Genomic DNA, 16,818 nt, shown 5'->3' on the forward strand with positions numbered 1-16,818 from the left:
AGCATGGTACACTCAACTTGCTTACATAGTCATTGATGTGCAGAGTGAAGACACAGATTTGACAACTTTGCTTTTCCCCACACACCCTATAGGATAAGCAGTTGTAACACATTGGGCATATTTGCTTTCCTGCACAGAGAATTCAGAATCTAAAGTCCTTAAAAACTTTTGTCCTAATGCTATAAATTTCAGTGTTTGTAGTGGGCTCCAGATATAAAATATTTGCTTGATTTTTTAAAAATTGTTATTTTTAAGTGAAAAAAAAAAGAGAAGAAAATAATTATCCTCCCCACCTCTTCTTACTATTACAGGTTGCATCAAGATCTTCAGTTTTACTTTCATGCTTATCCAAGCTATTAATCCCATTAACTTTACAGGAGTTGCAGTAAGACAATTCTTCAGGATTATGACACAGTGAAAACAGCTGATACAGGCCAAAACAGAGCTGAGAGCTGTTAAGTATGATGTCTCAGTTCTCAAAAGTCCTGTGCTTAATTACTGCTCTGCTAGGAGAATGATGGGAGCTGAATTTGAAACTGGCGAACTCTTCTTAATAGATTTCAGTCGTCACATCTTCAGAATCTGTGCCCAGCATTTTCTCTGGCTAGCTGAGCCACCTGGATGACCTGTCAGCATTCTGTCTTTCCAGTAATGATCTGTAATTGCTGGGCACATGAGTTCTGTTTTGCCACTTACTGCAGCCTGAGGGAATCTCTGTCATATGTGGGAATCATTTGCCACTCTGTATAAAGAAGTGTCTGTGATAGTGGAAGAAGCATTCATATTTTATGTAATGATAAGGGAATATACGTACCTGATGCAGACTATAATTCCAAATTCATGCTTCACCTTGCCTGATGAATTATTGGTCACTTGGGTAGTAAAATGTTGCCTGCCTACTTCCACCTGAGAGTGTCAGCCCACTACTCTTCAGTGAAATCCTTCTATGTGAAAGTCACACCATTTGCAATGAGAGCTTCCTGTCACAAATGTCTTTGTCTTTATTGAGTACTAAATCCTGGGTCCTTCTTTTCTTAGTTGCATGGATAATTTCTGCTTTTGTTGTCTTGTCATAAATTTTTCAGATGCTCTGTAAGATGAAGCGGGAGGAGAGACTTCAGTATTTCATCATAAATCCTTAATCAGTAAATCATCATGAATTCAGTGAAATGAAAACCAATGCAGACCTGTGTTTGATAGGGAATAGGAAATCTGTGAGGTGCAAACCAAAGCAGGCCTGTGTTTGAGTCTTCTATGTCTACTTCATGGGTGACACAATATATTTGTAGGTGGTGAATTTGGCAGGTTTTGCTCTTGATGCTGCGTACGTTTTCATTGCCAAATAGCAAAAATCATGACACCGACAGACGTCCTTGTGCAAGGGAGGCTGTGTAATACTGGAAAATTGTTTTCTAAGAAACATAATGTATAATTTTAGACTTGCTTCTTCCTAGGTGTAGTCTGACACAATGTTTGTGTCATTCCTTTATATGAATTAAGACTTTAAGATTATTCTGTTACTTGCCTGAACAACAGGTAGTAAAGACATTCTGCTTGATGTAGGTTTTTACTTTATTTTCTCTACCCTTACTTTTTATGTGTTGTGATAGGAACAAGACAGATAATTCAAGATTTTTCCTTTGACATGGAAGGTTTTATTCCTGTGCTTTGGCATGATTGAATAATTAATTTGCTTTGCTTTTATTCTTTTAGGGCACAGTGCTTTACATCTTGCAGCAAAGAACAGCCACCCTGATTGCATTAAGAGGTTACTTCAGGTAAAAGAAAAATCAAATTAACTTTGATTTTTGAAATTTTCATTTGCTTTCATTACACTCATTTTATGCTAATAATCTGCACCACACTTCTATACTGTTCTATCTCCTTGGCATCAAGAGAGGTGCATCAACTCCTTTTGTTTAAAGGAGTTAAACAAGTTTTTGTTTAACTCCTTTAAACAAAAGAGTTTAAAGACCTTGTAGGCACTGTAAATGGATGAAAGAAAACAGTGTCTCTTCCCTGAGTGGTCTGGAAATACAGTTTTCTAGATAGCTGACATAGCTTGGTTGGGTTTCAAGTAGTTGTAGCTTCAGTTTAACTTCCTGTGTTTTGTCTGTGTGGTTGGACAACTTGGAATTAGGATGGTTAAAGAGTTACAGGGGAAAAAGTTTTTCACTTCTGGGGGGACTCTGATAATGTTCCACTGGAATGCTTTCTGTCTGTTCACCATAGAAACATTTTCAAGTTTAAAGTAAAAAAGAGATGAAAACAAAGTAGTTTAGATCCAAAAATTGTATGGAAATAATAGAATCTTCAGTGAAATGAGGTAAAGGACAGTGAGGGGTTAGAAAGGGCATTGAAAGAACGGGGAGAGAAAATAAGGAAGTGAAGATGAACAGAAAAGTCTCATTATGTTGAAGGTGAGTGTTAGTAAGCAAAGACATTGTCCATCTCAGCTCCATTTCAGAAATACAGGTAAATTTTCATGGTGGTGATCAGAGAAACAGAGCAGATTTTTCTAAGTTAGGAGTTATCAGATCTCAGATAAAATAATGAATACAGACTGAGAATACAGATGAAATAATGATTAACAGCCCTGCTGGAACACGATGGTGCAGATAAAGAATGGATCCTATATCCCAGCCTCCAGATTGTTTTTCCCTGGTTGCCTCAGGGCTCTCCAGTTGTCCGGGGACTGACCTCTGTCAGTGTCTCTGACAACGCAGGGTCCAGTTTCACTGATTCCCACCTCCACACCCCTTGCAGGCCCTCTGCCCGGGGTTATCCTCAGCCCCGACCCACGTCGCCATCAGGCCGTGGCTGCTGGCATCGCAGGCAGCTCAGAACCAGCCGGGCTTAACACCAAGGAGCTGCTTTTGTTCATGTTTTTCTGCTTTCATTTCAATATACAGGTTTTATAAATACATTCCTAAGTGCAGACCTGTTGGTGATATCCTCCAGTAATTCATGCTCTTAGGATTATCTTCTGTGGACCAAAGACTGTGTGCAAGGAATGTCTGACTGGTGTTTAGCTGAAACAGGCTGAATAATTATTTTAGACAGGCAGAATCATGACATTTTTGTTACACGATGTAATGGTCTTTGTGATCCTGTTTTCCTAGATAATCACAGGTGTGTTGGAGACAGTGCTGCATGTAAAAGTCAAAAGTTACAATGTTTGTTTTCTAGAAACTAAAGCAACCAACTATCCAACAAAAAGCTTTGAAACTTGTGAAGGGTTTAGAGAGCCACTCCTGTGAGGAGCAGCTGAGGGAGCTGGTGGCATTTAGTCTGGAGAAAAAGAGGCTTAGGGTAGACCATATCACAGTGAGAAAAGAGGAAATGTTGCACCCAGGGAGCTTTAAGTTGGATAATAGGTAAATTTCTTCACCTCGAGGGATTTAAGAGATGTGTAGATGTGAGACATGTCTCAGTGATTAACTTGGCAGTACTCGGTTAATGGCTGGATTTGATGATCATGATGGCTATTTCCAACCAAAATTAACCTAGGTTTCTATAATACTCTCTTTGCTGTAACTAAAACAAAAATCTTCTGTACCGAAAAGAGCCTTCATAAGGATTTGAATTTTTTTTTTCATTACTACTTATATTGCTTTGAAGTCTAGGTTGATCAGTAGCATCTGATAATTGCAATACAACAAGATATAACTGGATTGTTGGTGCTTATTTTTAAAATGCTAATGATAACCCTTACAGCATTTGACAGTGGGCCCATGGGAACCTCATGAACTTTAACAAGGCCAAGTGCTGGTGCTGCACTTGGGAGAGCCAAACGTGTCCTGGGCTGCATCCAGAGCCCCGTGGGCAGCAGGGCAGGGAGGGGATTCTGCCCCTCTGCTCTGCTCTGCTGAGACCCACCTGGAGCACTGCATCCAGCCCTGGGCTCCCAGCACAGGAGGGACAGGGACCTGCTGGAGCTGGGACAGAAGAGGGCCATGAAGGGGATCAGAGGGATGCCTTGAGAGGCTGTCTAGGACAGAGGGTGGACAGTGTTAAAGGAATAAAGTAGGGATTTATTAGAAAGGGCTTCAAGAGGCAGTACAAGAGCCTGGCCAAGGCTACACCCAAGATGGACAATGGGTCACGAGCTTTCATTTTTATAAGTTTTGGTCCATTTACATATTGGGGTAGTTGTCCCATCACAGCTTCAGGTTATTAAGTCCCATCTTCCCAGATTGTTCTCTTCAATTTGCTGTTGTTTGTACTTTTTGGGCCTGAAGCTGCAACGGTGTCCTTGGGCATCTTGGAAATCCTCAGAATAGGATTATTTTGTCTAACTAAACTGTGAAGAGAGCTTGCTAACACTTTATGTGGAGTTCAGACTTATGAGCTAATGCAGTACAGAATCTGGATAATATGAAAGCTAAAACTTAAGTCATCAAGAGGGATGGAGCACGTCTGCTGTGAGGAAAGGCTGAGACTGTGGTGTTTAGCCTGGAGAAGAGAAGGGTCCCGGAGACCTTAGAGCTGCTTTTCAGTATCTCAAGGGGCCACACAAGAAAACCAAAGAGGGAGTTTTTACTTGGGTATGTCATGATAGGACAAGTGGCAGTGACTCAAACTGCAGAAGGATAGGTTTAGATTCAGTATTAGGAAGAAATTCTTTACTGTGAGGCACTGGCACAAGGAAGGCAGAGAAGCTCTGGACGCCCCATCCCTGGCAGTGTTCAAGGCCACGCTGGATGGGGCATTGAGCAGCCTGGTCTAGTGGAATGTGTCCCTGCCCATGGCAGGGATTTGGAAGAAAATGATCTTTAAGGTCTTTTCTAATCCAAACCTTGGCATGGTTCTATGAATTGCAGGACAAATTGCCTTAGGACATGGTTGCTTTAGCTTTTACATTAATGTTAAAAAAAAATCTGAGGCAAAAGAGATTTTATTTACTGATTTATTTATTACTTTATTTATTTATATATTTATTTGCTTTTTTATTTACTGACTTAAATTACTCTGAAACGATAACATTTTTAGGGACAATTCTCTTAACCATGAGGATTTCCTATGGCTTCAGTATAAGTTGGTGTGAAGACAGGAAATACCAGATTGGTAGAGAGAGAAGCTGTACCTTCCTTCAGTGTTCTTCACTGAAACGGCACATAAATCTTTTGGCAAAGATGTTAAACACTCTGTGTATATAAAACATATGTTTTATTTTCTTTGTATTTCTCTAATTGCTTTTTTCTCCTTTTCCTTATTGTGCAGAGTAAATGCCCAGCCGACACCACTGACAATTCTGGGAAAACAGCATTACATTATGCAGGTAACTTCTTTGATGAAAGTTTGTACTGTTTTGTTGTCCTTGATACTTCTAGCTTATCAGCCTAGAAATTCTTTCTGTACCCCACTGTAATGCTGCAGTATTGCAAGTGGAAGTGTGGGACACAAATTTTGAAATTGGGGTTTAATGGACTTTCACAGTTGTCTTTTTTTTAAATTTAATTTTATTTTGTTTTAGCTGCATGTGGGTGTCTTCAGGCAGTTCAACTTCTGTGTGAGCACAAATGTCCCATTAACATCAAAGATTTGGTATGTACCTCCTCTCCTGTGTGTACTGCAGATCCTTCAGAACTTTTATCGCCCTCCTTCCATGCGTTACCAAGCTCCATCTCGGGTGCAGTAGTTGAAAGCAATGCTGTTCTCACGCTTTCAGGGTTTCTCTGCTGGAGGAAGTTCCTTTTGCAGCTTGCCATTGCAGAGAAGTGGAAGCACTTCACAGTCTGATACTGTAGTGGCAGGATTTGCTGATTGTTGAGACATTGGCACAGGTAGCTAGAATAAGTTCTTACACATTCAAAACATAATTTAAAAGTGTCCCCAGGAGGGTTTGGAGAAAGCCCAGTATGTGGCCAAGGGCTGCAAAATGCTCACAAAGCCCAATCAGAGCATGACATGCCTGAGGGGAACAAATATACCTCACACATTCCAAAGGCTCAGAGACACTACTGTGAAATGTCTACAACCAACCAGGTCTGGCTTTGGGAATGATGCCTGATAGAAAACCTAATGAAAAAAGAAAGGAATCTGTAAAGCACAGGCCAGGCAGAAAGTGATAAAGGTATTCAAACTTGTTTGGTTTTGGCTTTGGTCTATATCTAGTCTTTCTAGCAAAAACAAATATGTCACAGACATGGACATCTGATCTAAGATTTCAGCAGATGCGTTTTAAAGGCATAAAAAGTTTGTTCAGTTTTAAGGCTGTAGGAGTATCTTAAAAATGTCCTGAGCTATATCATGCCCAGGTAGGAAAGAGAGAGACCAGCCTCAGAGGTGCATGACAAAATGATAAGGAATGATCAGAATTTGGGTAGTGGACCTAACTGGGAAATTCCACTTAGCTACTAGTAAAAAAATAGCCTCACCTTGAAGGTGCTCAAACACTGGAACTGGTACCTAGAGCTGTGTCTTTACCTTTGGAGATGTTTAAAACGTGACTGGACAAGTCTCTGAGCAATGTGCTGAAACTTAAGTTTGCCTAGCTCTGGACTGAGAAAGAAGTGGGAGAAACCCCAGATATCTCTAAAGGTGTCTTCCAACTGTTTTGTTCCATGACTTCATGAAATGTTGTATTTTTGCCTAATACTTTGTTAAAATTACAATTTTTTGTTGTGGAGCTATGGAAAGATATTTTGTATTTTCAAAATAATTGTGTTTTAGCGTTGAACAAATAGCAAAGGGAGTAAAAAAGCAAGTTCCTACTCCCTGTGTTTTACATCATCCCAAGCAGACTAGAAAGGAATTATAACACACTCAGGAAAAATGTGCTATTACCACCTCGTTTTTGCTATGTAAAGGTAAAATTTGCAGCTGACTTTAAATCTCAGTGTGCTTTTGTAAGTGTATGGAATACTGTTCATAGATTCTTTATATGCATTTCTAGGATGGGAACATACCTCTGCTGCTTGCAGTACAAAATGGTCATACAGAAGTCTGCAAATACCTTCTCGATCATGGAGCAGACATCAACACCAGGGATAAAAATGGAAGGTACAGCACATTAACATATTGATTCTTCACCAAAGCTGACTGTCACATGAAGATTTCTTCTCAAATCCTTCCCAAAATAGTTGGTGTTAGGTGAAATAATGCTTTCTGTACTAGACATCATATCCTGATTGCTGAGAAGGCTTACAGAATTCTGATTGAAGTAAAAGATGAAGCAGAAACTGTGTGGCTATAAAACTAATCTGCCTGTAAGATTTCCCTTGGGATACCAGAACATTTAAATTATTTCTGTACAAATATGATTGATAGCACTCACCCACACATCACTTTCTAAGTATCCCAGTTTTAAATGCTGCTCTCTTCTTGGAATGAGTTAATACCGCCAACTTAAATCCTTAAAACTGCTACTTATGAGCAAAACCTGTGAGGGTTGCTTTTTCTGCCATAATGCAGACACAGCAGCAAGAAAAAAAAATATAGTAAATCTCTATAGTGGAGATGCTGTTCTTTAAGAAGGTGCCAATTGCAACATCCTTGTAGTGAAAAATGCACTTGTTTTGATGATACTGACAAAGATCAAGAGTCTTAGAAAATTATGGACTGTTTTATAAACAGCTGGTTAAATTGTGGAGGTAAAGCAGGATACTAACAAGACTTGGCACTTATATTTCACAGCAATTTTGATTATTCTGTTCTCTGGTAGCACCTGTGAATATAAGACTGGGCCCTAACTTGTTTTTTATCAGTCCAAAGTTCATTAGAGCGCTCTTTATTTCCAGTTGTCTGAAGAAAACCCCTTTGTTTTCTGTCAATTTTCATGGCCTCATTGATGCTTTGAACCTGAGGTGCTGCACACTCTGGGGCCTCTGCCTTCCCCTCGCTCTCCTGATGTTTAATCAGCAGACAGTGTTAAGACTTTCTGCTTTAATTGGATGAAGGAGTTTCTGTCACAGATAGGACTCCCATTTTTGTATTTTTTTAAGATAGTACTCTATGTAGAAGCAACAAAACATTGTAACATGGAATGTGCTGGTTTACTTCTTGCTTTAATTGTGGTAAGGGGAGTGACTAGTCCTGTGCCTCATGTTCACAGAAGTAGTTAAGATTTTACTGAAACAGGAGAAACCTCACTGGGAGAAGAGAGGGATAACCTTGGAAAATGGCATCTCCAGATTCCTATCCTGTCCAGACTAAGTGAATTATTTTGGTAATCTAAAACCATCCCTGTGACTTTGGAGGTGTTATCCAAGTTATCACTCACCACTACTTTTAGTACAGTACTGCAACAGCATCACTTTTCCAAGTGACTCACCCATTACAGGGAGGGTGTTTAATTCATTAGTGAAACTGTTTTCTTAATACTTAGCAAATATTATCACTGTAGTAACTTTTCAGCATTGTATCTACATTGAGGAATGTATTTGGCAGTAAAGTTGGCCAGCCTATTAGACGTGTTTTCATGCTGAGAAAGGAGAACTGTGCCTGAGCAAGAAGGCAGTATTAGAGCATGCTTAAAAGGTGAAGTTTTCTGTGTGTTTGTAATTATTCTGTATGTCTCTTTTGACCCCTTCAAACAATTGAGAAAAGCAGATACATGTTAGGAAAAGATTCCTTCTGTATGCTATGCTTACTCTCGGAGCTATCTATGTGCAGCTGCCCTGTGTAGGAAAGGGAATTGTTTGTGCTCTCATGAACTCCTCCTTTTCTTTTTTTAGGCTGACAGTAGCACAGGATTTGAGGTCAAACTCGTTTCTTGGACTCACTGAAGATCTTTTAGATTTAATTGTCTTTTTGATTGAAACCTGTTTGTCTGTTTTGTCTCGAACACAACATGTGGAGGAGAACACAACATGTGGAAAGAAATAAAGGTTTTCATGTTGTACCACCACTGTAATCAGAGTGTAGCAATGAGATTTGTTTGTCTGACTTTACCCTGCAGCCATTTCTATCTATGACTCTCCTCTCAGCCTCAGGAAGCCATATTTAGAAATGTTTGCAGACCTGTATTTGCAGCTGGAGTGTATGAGGAAGAGGAGGAAGAGCTGGCAAGTGTTTGTTTGTAAGGAGAAAGAGAAGTCACGTTTGGTGACATACCAATAAACCTGCTGATGGAATTTTGGACTTTATTGCACAATAACAGTCACAATATTTTTTTCCCTGAAGAAATGAGTTGCTAAAGAGAATGCCTTGACACTTGCTGTTTGTGTTTTGTTTTTGTTTTATTCTCTTCTTCAGAACTGCTTTGATGATGGCTTGTGAAGCTAGTAGCCTTAACATGGTGGAAGCTTTCCTTAGGAGAGGTGCAGATGTCAGTTTAGTAGATGTCTTTGGACAGAATGCTCTGCATTACGCCAAGCTCTCTGAGAATACAGGGATCCAGAATCTCCTGTCATCAAAGATATCGCAGGACGTGGGTATGTGAGAGGGGCTGACTTGCACTTTGTCACTTCTTGATTTAGCATTGAACAAATTTACTTAAAAGTGTAGCCTGAAATGCTGCAAAAGCCATTTTCAAGATTATCTGGCTGAGACTTACCAAAAACTCTTTGCTGTTGATAAAACCCTGAGCAGGCCAAAAAGAGGTGTTTTGGAGAAAGACAAGTTGATGTAGCAGCATCGTGAAATTTTGCATAAAATTTGGAAGGGATTCTCTTTTATACATAGAACACTTCAGTAGAGGGGTTGGAGAAGGAACTAAAGTAGGCAGAGCATTTTATGGTCAAATTACAATGGATTTCTGAAGTAGGAAATTTAATGCATAAGAATGGTGCAAGACTTGTCATGATTCTTCAGGTTTTGTCTCAAAATGAAACCAGACAGTAGCAGAGAAGGAATGTGATTGGATTGGAATTTGCAAATTGTACTTTTCAGGTGTCAGACAGGAATTCAAAAACCAAACCATTTATCTATGGTATGGGAAGCAGAGCGGAGAGGTGGGTTACAAATAGAAAGTAATTCTTCCTTTAATAACTTCTCTTTATTCCACTTCTTTTCTGCTCCACAGAGGCAAAGTCTCCAACAAAAGTGAAGCAGGTATTTGTCCTTTTGGTTTTGAAAATACTCTGACTCTCTAGACTTGTAACATAACAAAAAACAGTAACGGAAGTGCTAGTAAGTGTCATTGTGAGATGGGTTGCCATGACTACCATGTAATGGAAAAGGTTTTTCTTGCTTAGGTAAGAAATGTGTTTCAGTCAGAACACTACTTTTAGGCTTGGCTTCTCTGTGTAACAGCAGCCAGCACCCTTGGTGAGGGGAGGAAAGGAGGAGCAGTGTGTATGTGCATGTGTGCTGGGATGATTCCTGCTTTCCTCATATGTAGTGCGGGAGCTTGGCTCTTTGAATTGCAGAAAAGAGACCTAGAGAAATTCTCTCTTTGTAAAACACAAAATTAAGGGTTATCTCTGGTTTTGCTGGAGACCCCTTCCTGTGACAATCACGGCAGATTTAGGCGATTCAATGAGTTTCTTACATTTTTTATTCAGTGTCATATCTTGGAGTGCAAGTAGACCTTGTAGACCTGCTGGTGGCTGGGAAGTAGACAAGGGTGCAATGCATTGGTCATTCCTTCTCTGAGTGGGTTTTTTGGGGGGCTCAGGCAGAAGCTGGTGGAGAGGAAAGATGGTAGCTGTGAAGAACGGCATGACTGGGCTGTGTGTGAATGGAAGTGTTTTAAGGTCACTGGTGCTAAACCTATTGTCAGCTTCTGCTTTTTCACTAAATCTTGTTTGTTTTCACTGAAGCATGGTTTACAAGGGAGCAGATTCTTATTGTCAGGCATGTTTAATATCTTTGTGTTAGTAGAGATGTGGTCTTTACCCAGGGGGAAAGAGGCACTGCATGAGCTGCTAAAGTTGATATTAATGTGGGATTTATTTTTTATATTTTTTTATTAAACAACTTGCTCAGACTTTACTAACCAAACTAACAAACCTACCTTTTCTGGCTGGTGAAACTTTCAGCATGATCAAGGCTCTAAATTAAGTTCAGAAAGAAGTGGAACTCCAAAAAAACGCAAAGCCCCACCTCCTCCTATCAGTCCTATTCAGGTAAAGAAAAGACCAATTTTGAGATGCTTTTAGGGGATATAAAGCATTTTGAACATTATTAGAGTTATGTGGGCAGGATTTTCTCTGTCACTGTTATTTTATATGCCTGTCTTACCATGAGTGCTTTTCCTTACATTAGGATGACACCATGAAAGCTCATGTTGCTTAGATTAACTAAGCAATATTGCTTAAAATACAGCATGGTCCAAGACACTACTGCACAAATTTTACTGTACAATTGCTTCTTCCAACTAAAGTTGTTGCTCTTGGGCTGATTTTAATAAGTAAATGATGTGTTCTTGATATTTTAGTTATACATATATATGGATATATATTATTATGGGCATATAAGCATATCAAAATTAAATACTTAACTGTGTCTTGATACTATATAAGTCTATTTAATAGTTAGGCTTAATCTTAAACCAGAATGTAACCTGTGTAACAACTACACTTCTTATGTAATAATGATTCAGAAGGGCACTAAATAATTAGGTCTGTTTTCTAAAAGTAGTCTAGAATTCTGACTTATATTAGTGCAGGTAAAAGTACTCTTTAATGCATGTGTATGTATGTGTGTATATATATGTGTGTATATATATAGATCTACACATATATACATAAATATATGTATGGGCACATGTTAGGGAGGTACCTGTATGTGCATGTGTGTATACATACCTATTTATATAAATTTTTTTACAGGTTAATGATTTGTCCTCTCCACACTCATCAACTTCAACTCCCATGACTGGAAAAGGACAGGCTTTCTTTGCTGATCAAGTGTGCAAGGTATCAGTGTTCCGTTCTTATGAGCTTAGAGAAGGAAAGTACAGGATCTGTTTTGCTTGATGTTCTATTTTGATGACTGCAGAGTCTCCTGTGACTTAATTAGCTGAAACAAAACCAAATCCAAATCTATTTCAATGCAATTCATAAAACAAGTGTAAAGATTACTTGAATGTGTGAAAAATATGTACCCATAAATAGTCATAGGTGAGTTAGTGTTTAGAAGTACGGTTATGAAAGTATTAACGTTCCAAGAATTCAATTTCTAATATCAGCAAAGTGCATGGAATTGGGCAGTGCAAAAAGAGACCATTTTACCAAAAGATGTCAGTGAAAGGGTTGAGTATGTTCTGTCTGATCTTTACCTTGTGTTGCTGAAGATTTTTTTTAAGCACATGTCAGTATGTTGCTATTACTTATCACAGGGTTTGTAGTCTTCCAAACTATTTACAAGATGCCTGTGTTTCATTAGTATTTAATGGGAATTGGGCAATGGAACTTAATTGGCTTTAGCACACCTTGAAATACTGGACACGTGCTACAATTAAATAAGACCTCAGAGATAAAAGACATCCACTTGGACAGGCTTTATCCAGCAGAATCTATACTGTCTGTAGTTGTTTTTGGTGAACTGTCCAGCTTTACATCTGCTTTCTGTGAAAATGTTCTCTTTTGATGTCTTAGCAGGAGGAATTCAGCTCCTTTCACAAGGATAATAAAGACAGACTGAGTGACAGCACAACAGGTACACAATTAATCCTTATCTCATTAGGTATTTTAGGTGTCATGAAATGCTGAAAACCTCTGTACCTTTCTACTTAGAACATGAGACACACTAAGTATTGAGAGTGACGTTTTGTAATTCCACAAGCAGCTCCCCACCAAAACATCCTGCTTCTATTGCCATTAACCTAACACACTTTGGGGAGTTTGTAGGAACAGTTTGCTTGCTCATTGAATTTAGTAGTCATGGGAACAAGCTGTTTAAATGTTGGAATAACTAACTAAATAGCGTTTCAGCTTTTTGAAACCTTTTGAATCTTTTTTTTTTTCCTTCTGAAGGTGCTGATAGTTTATTGGATGTGAGTTCTGAAGCTGACCAACAAGATCTACTTCTGTTGATGCAAGCAAAAATTGCCTCTTTGACATTGCACAATAAGGAGCTGCAGGACAAATTACAGGTGTCATATTTTTGTGCTGTTCTGATGCTCTCCTAATCTGCTAGGCAGAACAAAGAGCTGCTTACTCTTTTAAAGAGTTGTACTCTGAAGATCTTTTAATGAGCTTTGTTGGTAAGGTCATGGAAGCACTCTGCCCCAAAGGATTAAATCAGTGTTTTGATCTTCTCACTTTTTCCATAAATTACTGAATAACTTTGTTTATTATGATAACTACATTCTAAAATATGTTAACAGTTGTGCTAGAAGAATTTTAATTTGCATAGCTTTGATTATTAGCTTATGGAGCTCAGCCCAGATTTTCAGAGGAGCTTGGCACTTACTGCCTTCTCTCACTGTAGATGACTAAATGGGAGCAGCTGATTTTTGAACTTCTCTAGAAGTTTCTTCCATGGCTCTTTCATCATCTGTCTCTATAGGATGTAGCAATACTTCCTTGCTTACTCTATTCTAAAAAAATTAGAATCATGTACTTGGTTTTATTGTGCAATTGTTGGTGGATTTTTTTGGACAGGAAAGAACACCTAAAGAAGGGGATTCAGCTGTAGAATCTTATTCATCCCAAACACAGTTTGAGCAAACAGCAGAGAGACAAAATGAGTTCTTGGTGCAGGAGCTGAAGCCTACATTAAATGCCACTCAAATCCAAGAAAAGTTGACAAGCCCCAGAGAAGTAAAAATAAAGTACCTCCAGGAAGACTTAAAGGATGTGCAGAGAAAATTAGAGAATTCTGAAGCCAAAAGAAAGCATGTGGAAACTCATGTCCAGTCTAGAGTCCCAGAAACAGATCATTTATATAGCCCAGACATTTCAGAAAATGGTTCTGATCTTAATTTGAAATTCGAAGAAACTCAAAACAGGCATGAGGAAGCTGTGAAAGAGATTTTGAATATACAAAGGCAAAAGAAGCCAGGTCTTGTTTCCTCTGAAAGTGAAGAAACCAGTTCTGATCTGAGTATGTTGAAGGTTACATATGGAGAAGTTGAAGCACTTAAGCAAGAATTGAAGAAAGCATTGGAGGAAAGCGAAAGACAAAAAGAAAAAGTGAGAGAGCTACAGAAGAAGTTTGAAGACAGAGAGCAGAAGATGGCAGGAAAATTGTCTGTGGAGGAGTGTGAGGAAATGAAGAATTCCTATTGTTCAGTTATTGATAACATTAATCAAGAGAAAGCATTGCTGATTGAGAGGTACAAGGAAGGGCAAGAGGAAATTAAAAGGCTACAGGACAAGCTGACAAATCAGATGCAGTTGGAATCTAGTCCTGAAGCTGGAGAAAGGAAAGATGTGATGCACAGAACGATAGATGATCTCAACAGGCAACTTAGTGAATTGTCTCAGTTGTACAAGGATGCACAAACAGAGCTTGAAGACTATAGGAAGAAAAAAACTCTAGATGATATAGCTTCAGACTACATTCCTAGAGATGAACATGAGAAACTGATGGAGGTAACAAACTCTTTGAGATACAAAGCAGAAAATGAGTTATCAGAAATGAAATCCCAGTACACAAAAGTGTTAGATGAATCAGAAGAACTCAAGCAACTGTTAGACATTCAGAAGCAAAACTCTTTGCCAATTACTGAACACCGTCAGGTAATCAATGCACTCAGAAATACCATAAAGGAGATGGAGGAAGAAATAAATGAGCTGAAACGACTACTTAGCAACAAGGAAAATGAATTAAGAAACTTGGAAAAGGAGTTACTGGAAGAAAAAGCTGCAATTAATGAAGCCATGGTACCCAAGGCCACCTATGCAAAGCTCCAGTCCTCACTAGAGGGTGAAGTTAGTGCTTTGTCATCCAAACTGAAGGATGTAATCAGAGAGAAGGAAAATATATCCTTAGATGCCATGAAACTGAGAAATGAAATTTTGCACCTGAAAGAAGCAAAAGAAGGTATGCATACTCTGCTTGAAGCAAAGGAACGGGAGGTGACTGATCTTCAGCACAAGTACCACCAGGTTCAAGAAGCTCTTACTGAAATGAAAAACTCATCAAAACTAGAAGAAGATAAAGACAAAAAGGTCAGTGACTTAGTACAGTGGAGGGGTAGTGTGAGTTCAGAGGGCAAAGTGTGTTTACTGGTGCATGAGTGCCCTAACAATGTTGGTTCAAGTACCTTCTGAGTGCATTTCCCCCTCTGAAAATCCAAGTATTGAAGGCAAAGGGGTTTTCTCTATGTTTGGCTTTGCAGTTGGTTTCCCTCCCCTGTGGAGATAGACACAATCTTTCAATGTACCTCTTTTAAGTTCTTAGATTGGGTTCACACTATTCAGGCAGCTGAAGTCAAGATTTACAGCAGGAACATATTCCAGAGGAGACAAGAAAACAAAGTATCAGGAAGGAGCAAGAATTCAATGGTAGCATATTATTACATAATCTCAACCATAGCATGATTTGACTAATTTTCCTCTGCAGCTACCATATCCATCACTACAAATTCCTTTATACAGAGCTGTGCATTTTGGTAGCTGTGAATAGCTGGCCTGTGTTTGGCTCAGCAGCAGAATTTGTAAAGGTGATAAATGCAGCCCTTCTTGTTAAATATTGTTGATGTTCAGAACAAGGAGTGCACTTTGAATAGACTGGACTAGGATGGGGAATAGAGGAGCATTGTAACCCTTTGCTTACATGACATCTCTGTTTGTCCCTCAAGTTGATTTACAATTTGGTTTTCCCCACTTCTTAGATTTAGGTCGCAAATAACTCAAAGACACACAGGAATACAGTATGCATAGCATCTTTTAATGAAAACTTGTGTTTTGCCTCCCTAGATCAATGAAATGTCCAAGGAAATTAGCAAATTAAAAGAAGCATTGAACAGCCTTTCTCAGCTCTCCTACTCAACCAGTGCCCCCAAAAGACAAAGCCAGCAGCTGGAGGTGTTACAGCAACAAGTGAAGCAGTTGCAGAACCAACTGACTGTAAGTGTGACAGTTTGTAAACCTAACATTAGTCCCAGTTCTCCAAAGAAATATGTACTATTCTTAACTCTGCCTTATTTAAAATAGAGTACAGTCAGTGAGTACATGGAAAAGAATCTTCATCCAAAAATCTGTAATTTCTTTTTGTCTGAAACTTGTAGGAATTTGCAAGTCATGAATTGCACTTTAGAAAGAGCATAACTAAAGAAAGCTGATTTTCCACATGTTCTTCTCAGACCAGTGGAGAAACAGATTTTTTTGTAGTAAAATGGAGACCAAACCTGCTGCTCAGACCTTAATTTGTGGAAAAGTATGATCAGTTTGCAGAAGATTTTCAAGAACATTCATCAGCTGAAGTTGTTTTGGGGTTTTAAGCTTTTTTGGAAGAAAGTATGAGGTTTCATATCAAGCAAATGCATCTTTTCATGGGGAGCACAGTTTATTCTCTGAAATTTTGAATGCCTTAGAGATTTTTTAATTTTGTTGTTTGTGCATGAAAGGTCCAGTCTTCTAAGCTGGGTTGAGTCATAATTGATATTTCCTAGAGCTTGCCTGCCCAGAGGAGAGCACTTTATCCACTGTTGAGGACGAAAAGAAGGTATTGTCCACTGGCGGCCTTTTTTGAGGGCTCTGGAGTGCCTCTGAAAGGAGAATTCCCAGACTGACATGCTAAGTGGTGTCTGCTTCCTACCTTTCCCAACAGAAAAAAAGAGGGCTCAGTATGCCAGAAGAACTCCCTTGCAGGCAAAAGAAATAGTGGGCAGAGCATCCTGCCAGTGTGAAAGGCCAGACTTTCTTGTTCCAGTCCTCCATGTATGAAAGGACCCTTCATCTCCCACTAATTAGGATCAGCAAAGTAGTGTAAAAGTCCAAAGATATACAGGACATTGGAAAAGCAGTTAATATTTAAAAC

At 39.0% G+C, this 16,818-nt stretch overlaps 1 protein-coding gene across 2 annotated transcripts in view; it reads left to right on the plus strand.

Moving 5' to 3' along the window:
• RAI14 (retinoic acid induced 14) overlaps nucleotides 1-16,818 on the plus strand; it is a 75,696-nt gene that overhangs the window by 54,807 nt on the left and 4,071 nt on the right. The window contains exons 4-15 of one of the 2 annotated variants that reach the window (XM_031061134.1): nucleotides 1,714-1,778; nucleotides 5,224-5,281; nucleotides 5,477-5,547; nucleotides 6,899-7,005; nucleotides 9,199-9,377; nucleotides 9,968-9,996; nucleotides 10,926-11,012; nucleotides 11,718-11,804; nucleotides 12,486-12,546; nucleotides 12,864-12,982; nucleotides 13,494-15,005; nucleotides 15,756-15,905. In XM_031061134.1, the coding sequence (XP_030916994.1) occupies nucleotides 1,714-1,778; nucleotides 5,224-5,281; nucleotides 5,477-5,547; nucleotides 6,899-7,005; nucleotides 9,199-9,377; nucleotides 9,968-9,996; nucleotides 10,926-11,012; nucleotides 11,718-11,804; nucleotides 12,486-12,546; nucleotides 12,864-12,982; nucleotides 13,494-15,005; nucleotides 15,756-15,905 (2,525 nt within the window). The remainder of the gene's footprint in view (nucleotides 1-1,713; nucleotides 1,779-5,223; nucleotides 5,282-5,476; nucleotides 5,548-6,898; nucleotides 7,006-9,198; nucleotides 9,378-9,967; nucleotides 9,997-10,925; nucleotides 11,013-11,717; nucleotides 11,805-12,485; nucleotides 12,547-12,863; nucleotides 12,983-13,493; nucleotides 15,006-15,755; nucleotides 15,906-16,818) is intronic. The other variant, XM_031061135.1, reaches the window with a different exon arrangement.

The sequence above is a fragment of the Geospiza fortis genome, unplaced genomic scaffold, assembly GCF_000277835.1.
Source record: "Geospiza fortis unplaced genomic scaffold, GeoFor_1.0 scaffold163, whole genome shotgun sequence".
Lineage (NCBI taxonomy): Eukaryota > Metazoa > Chordata > Aves > Passeriformes > Thraupidae > Geospiza > Geospiza fortis.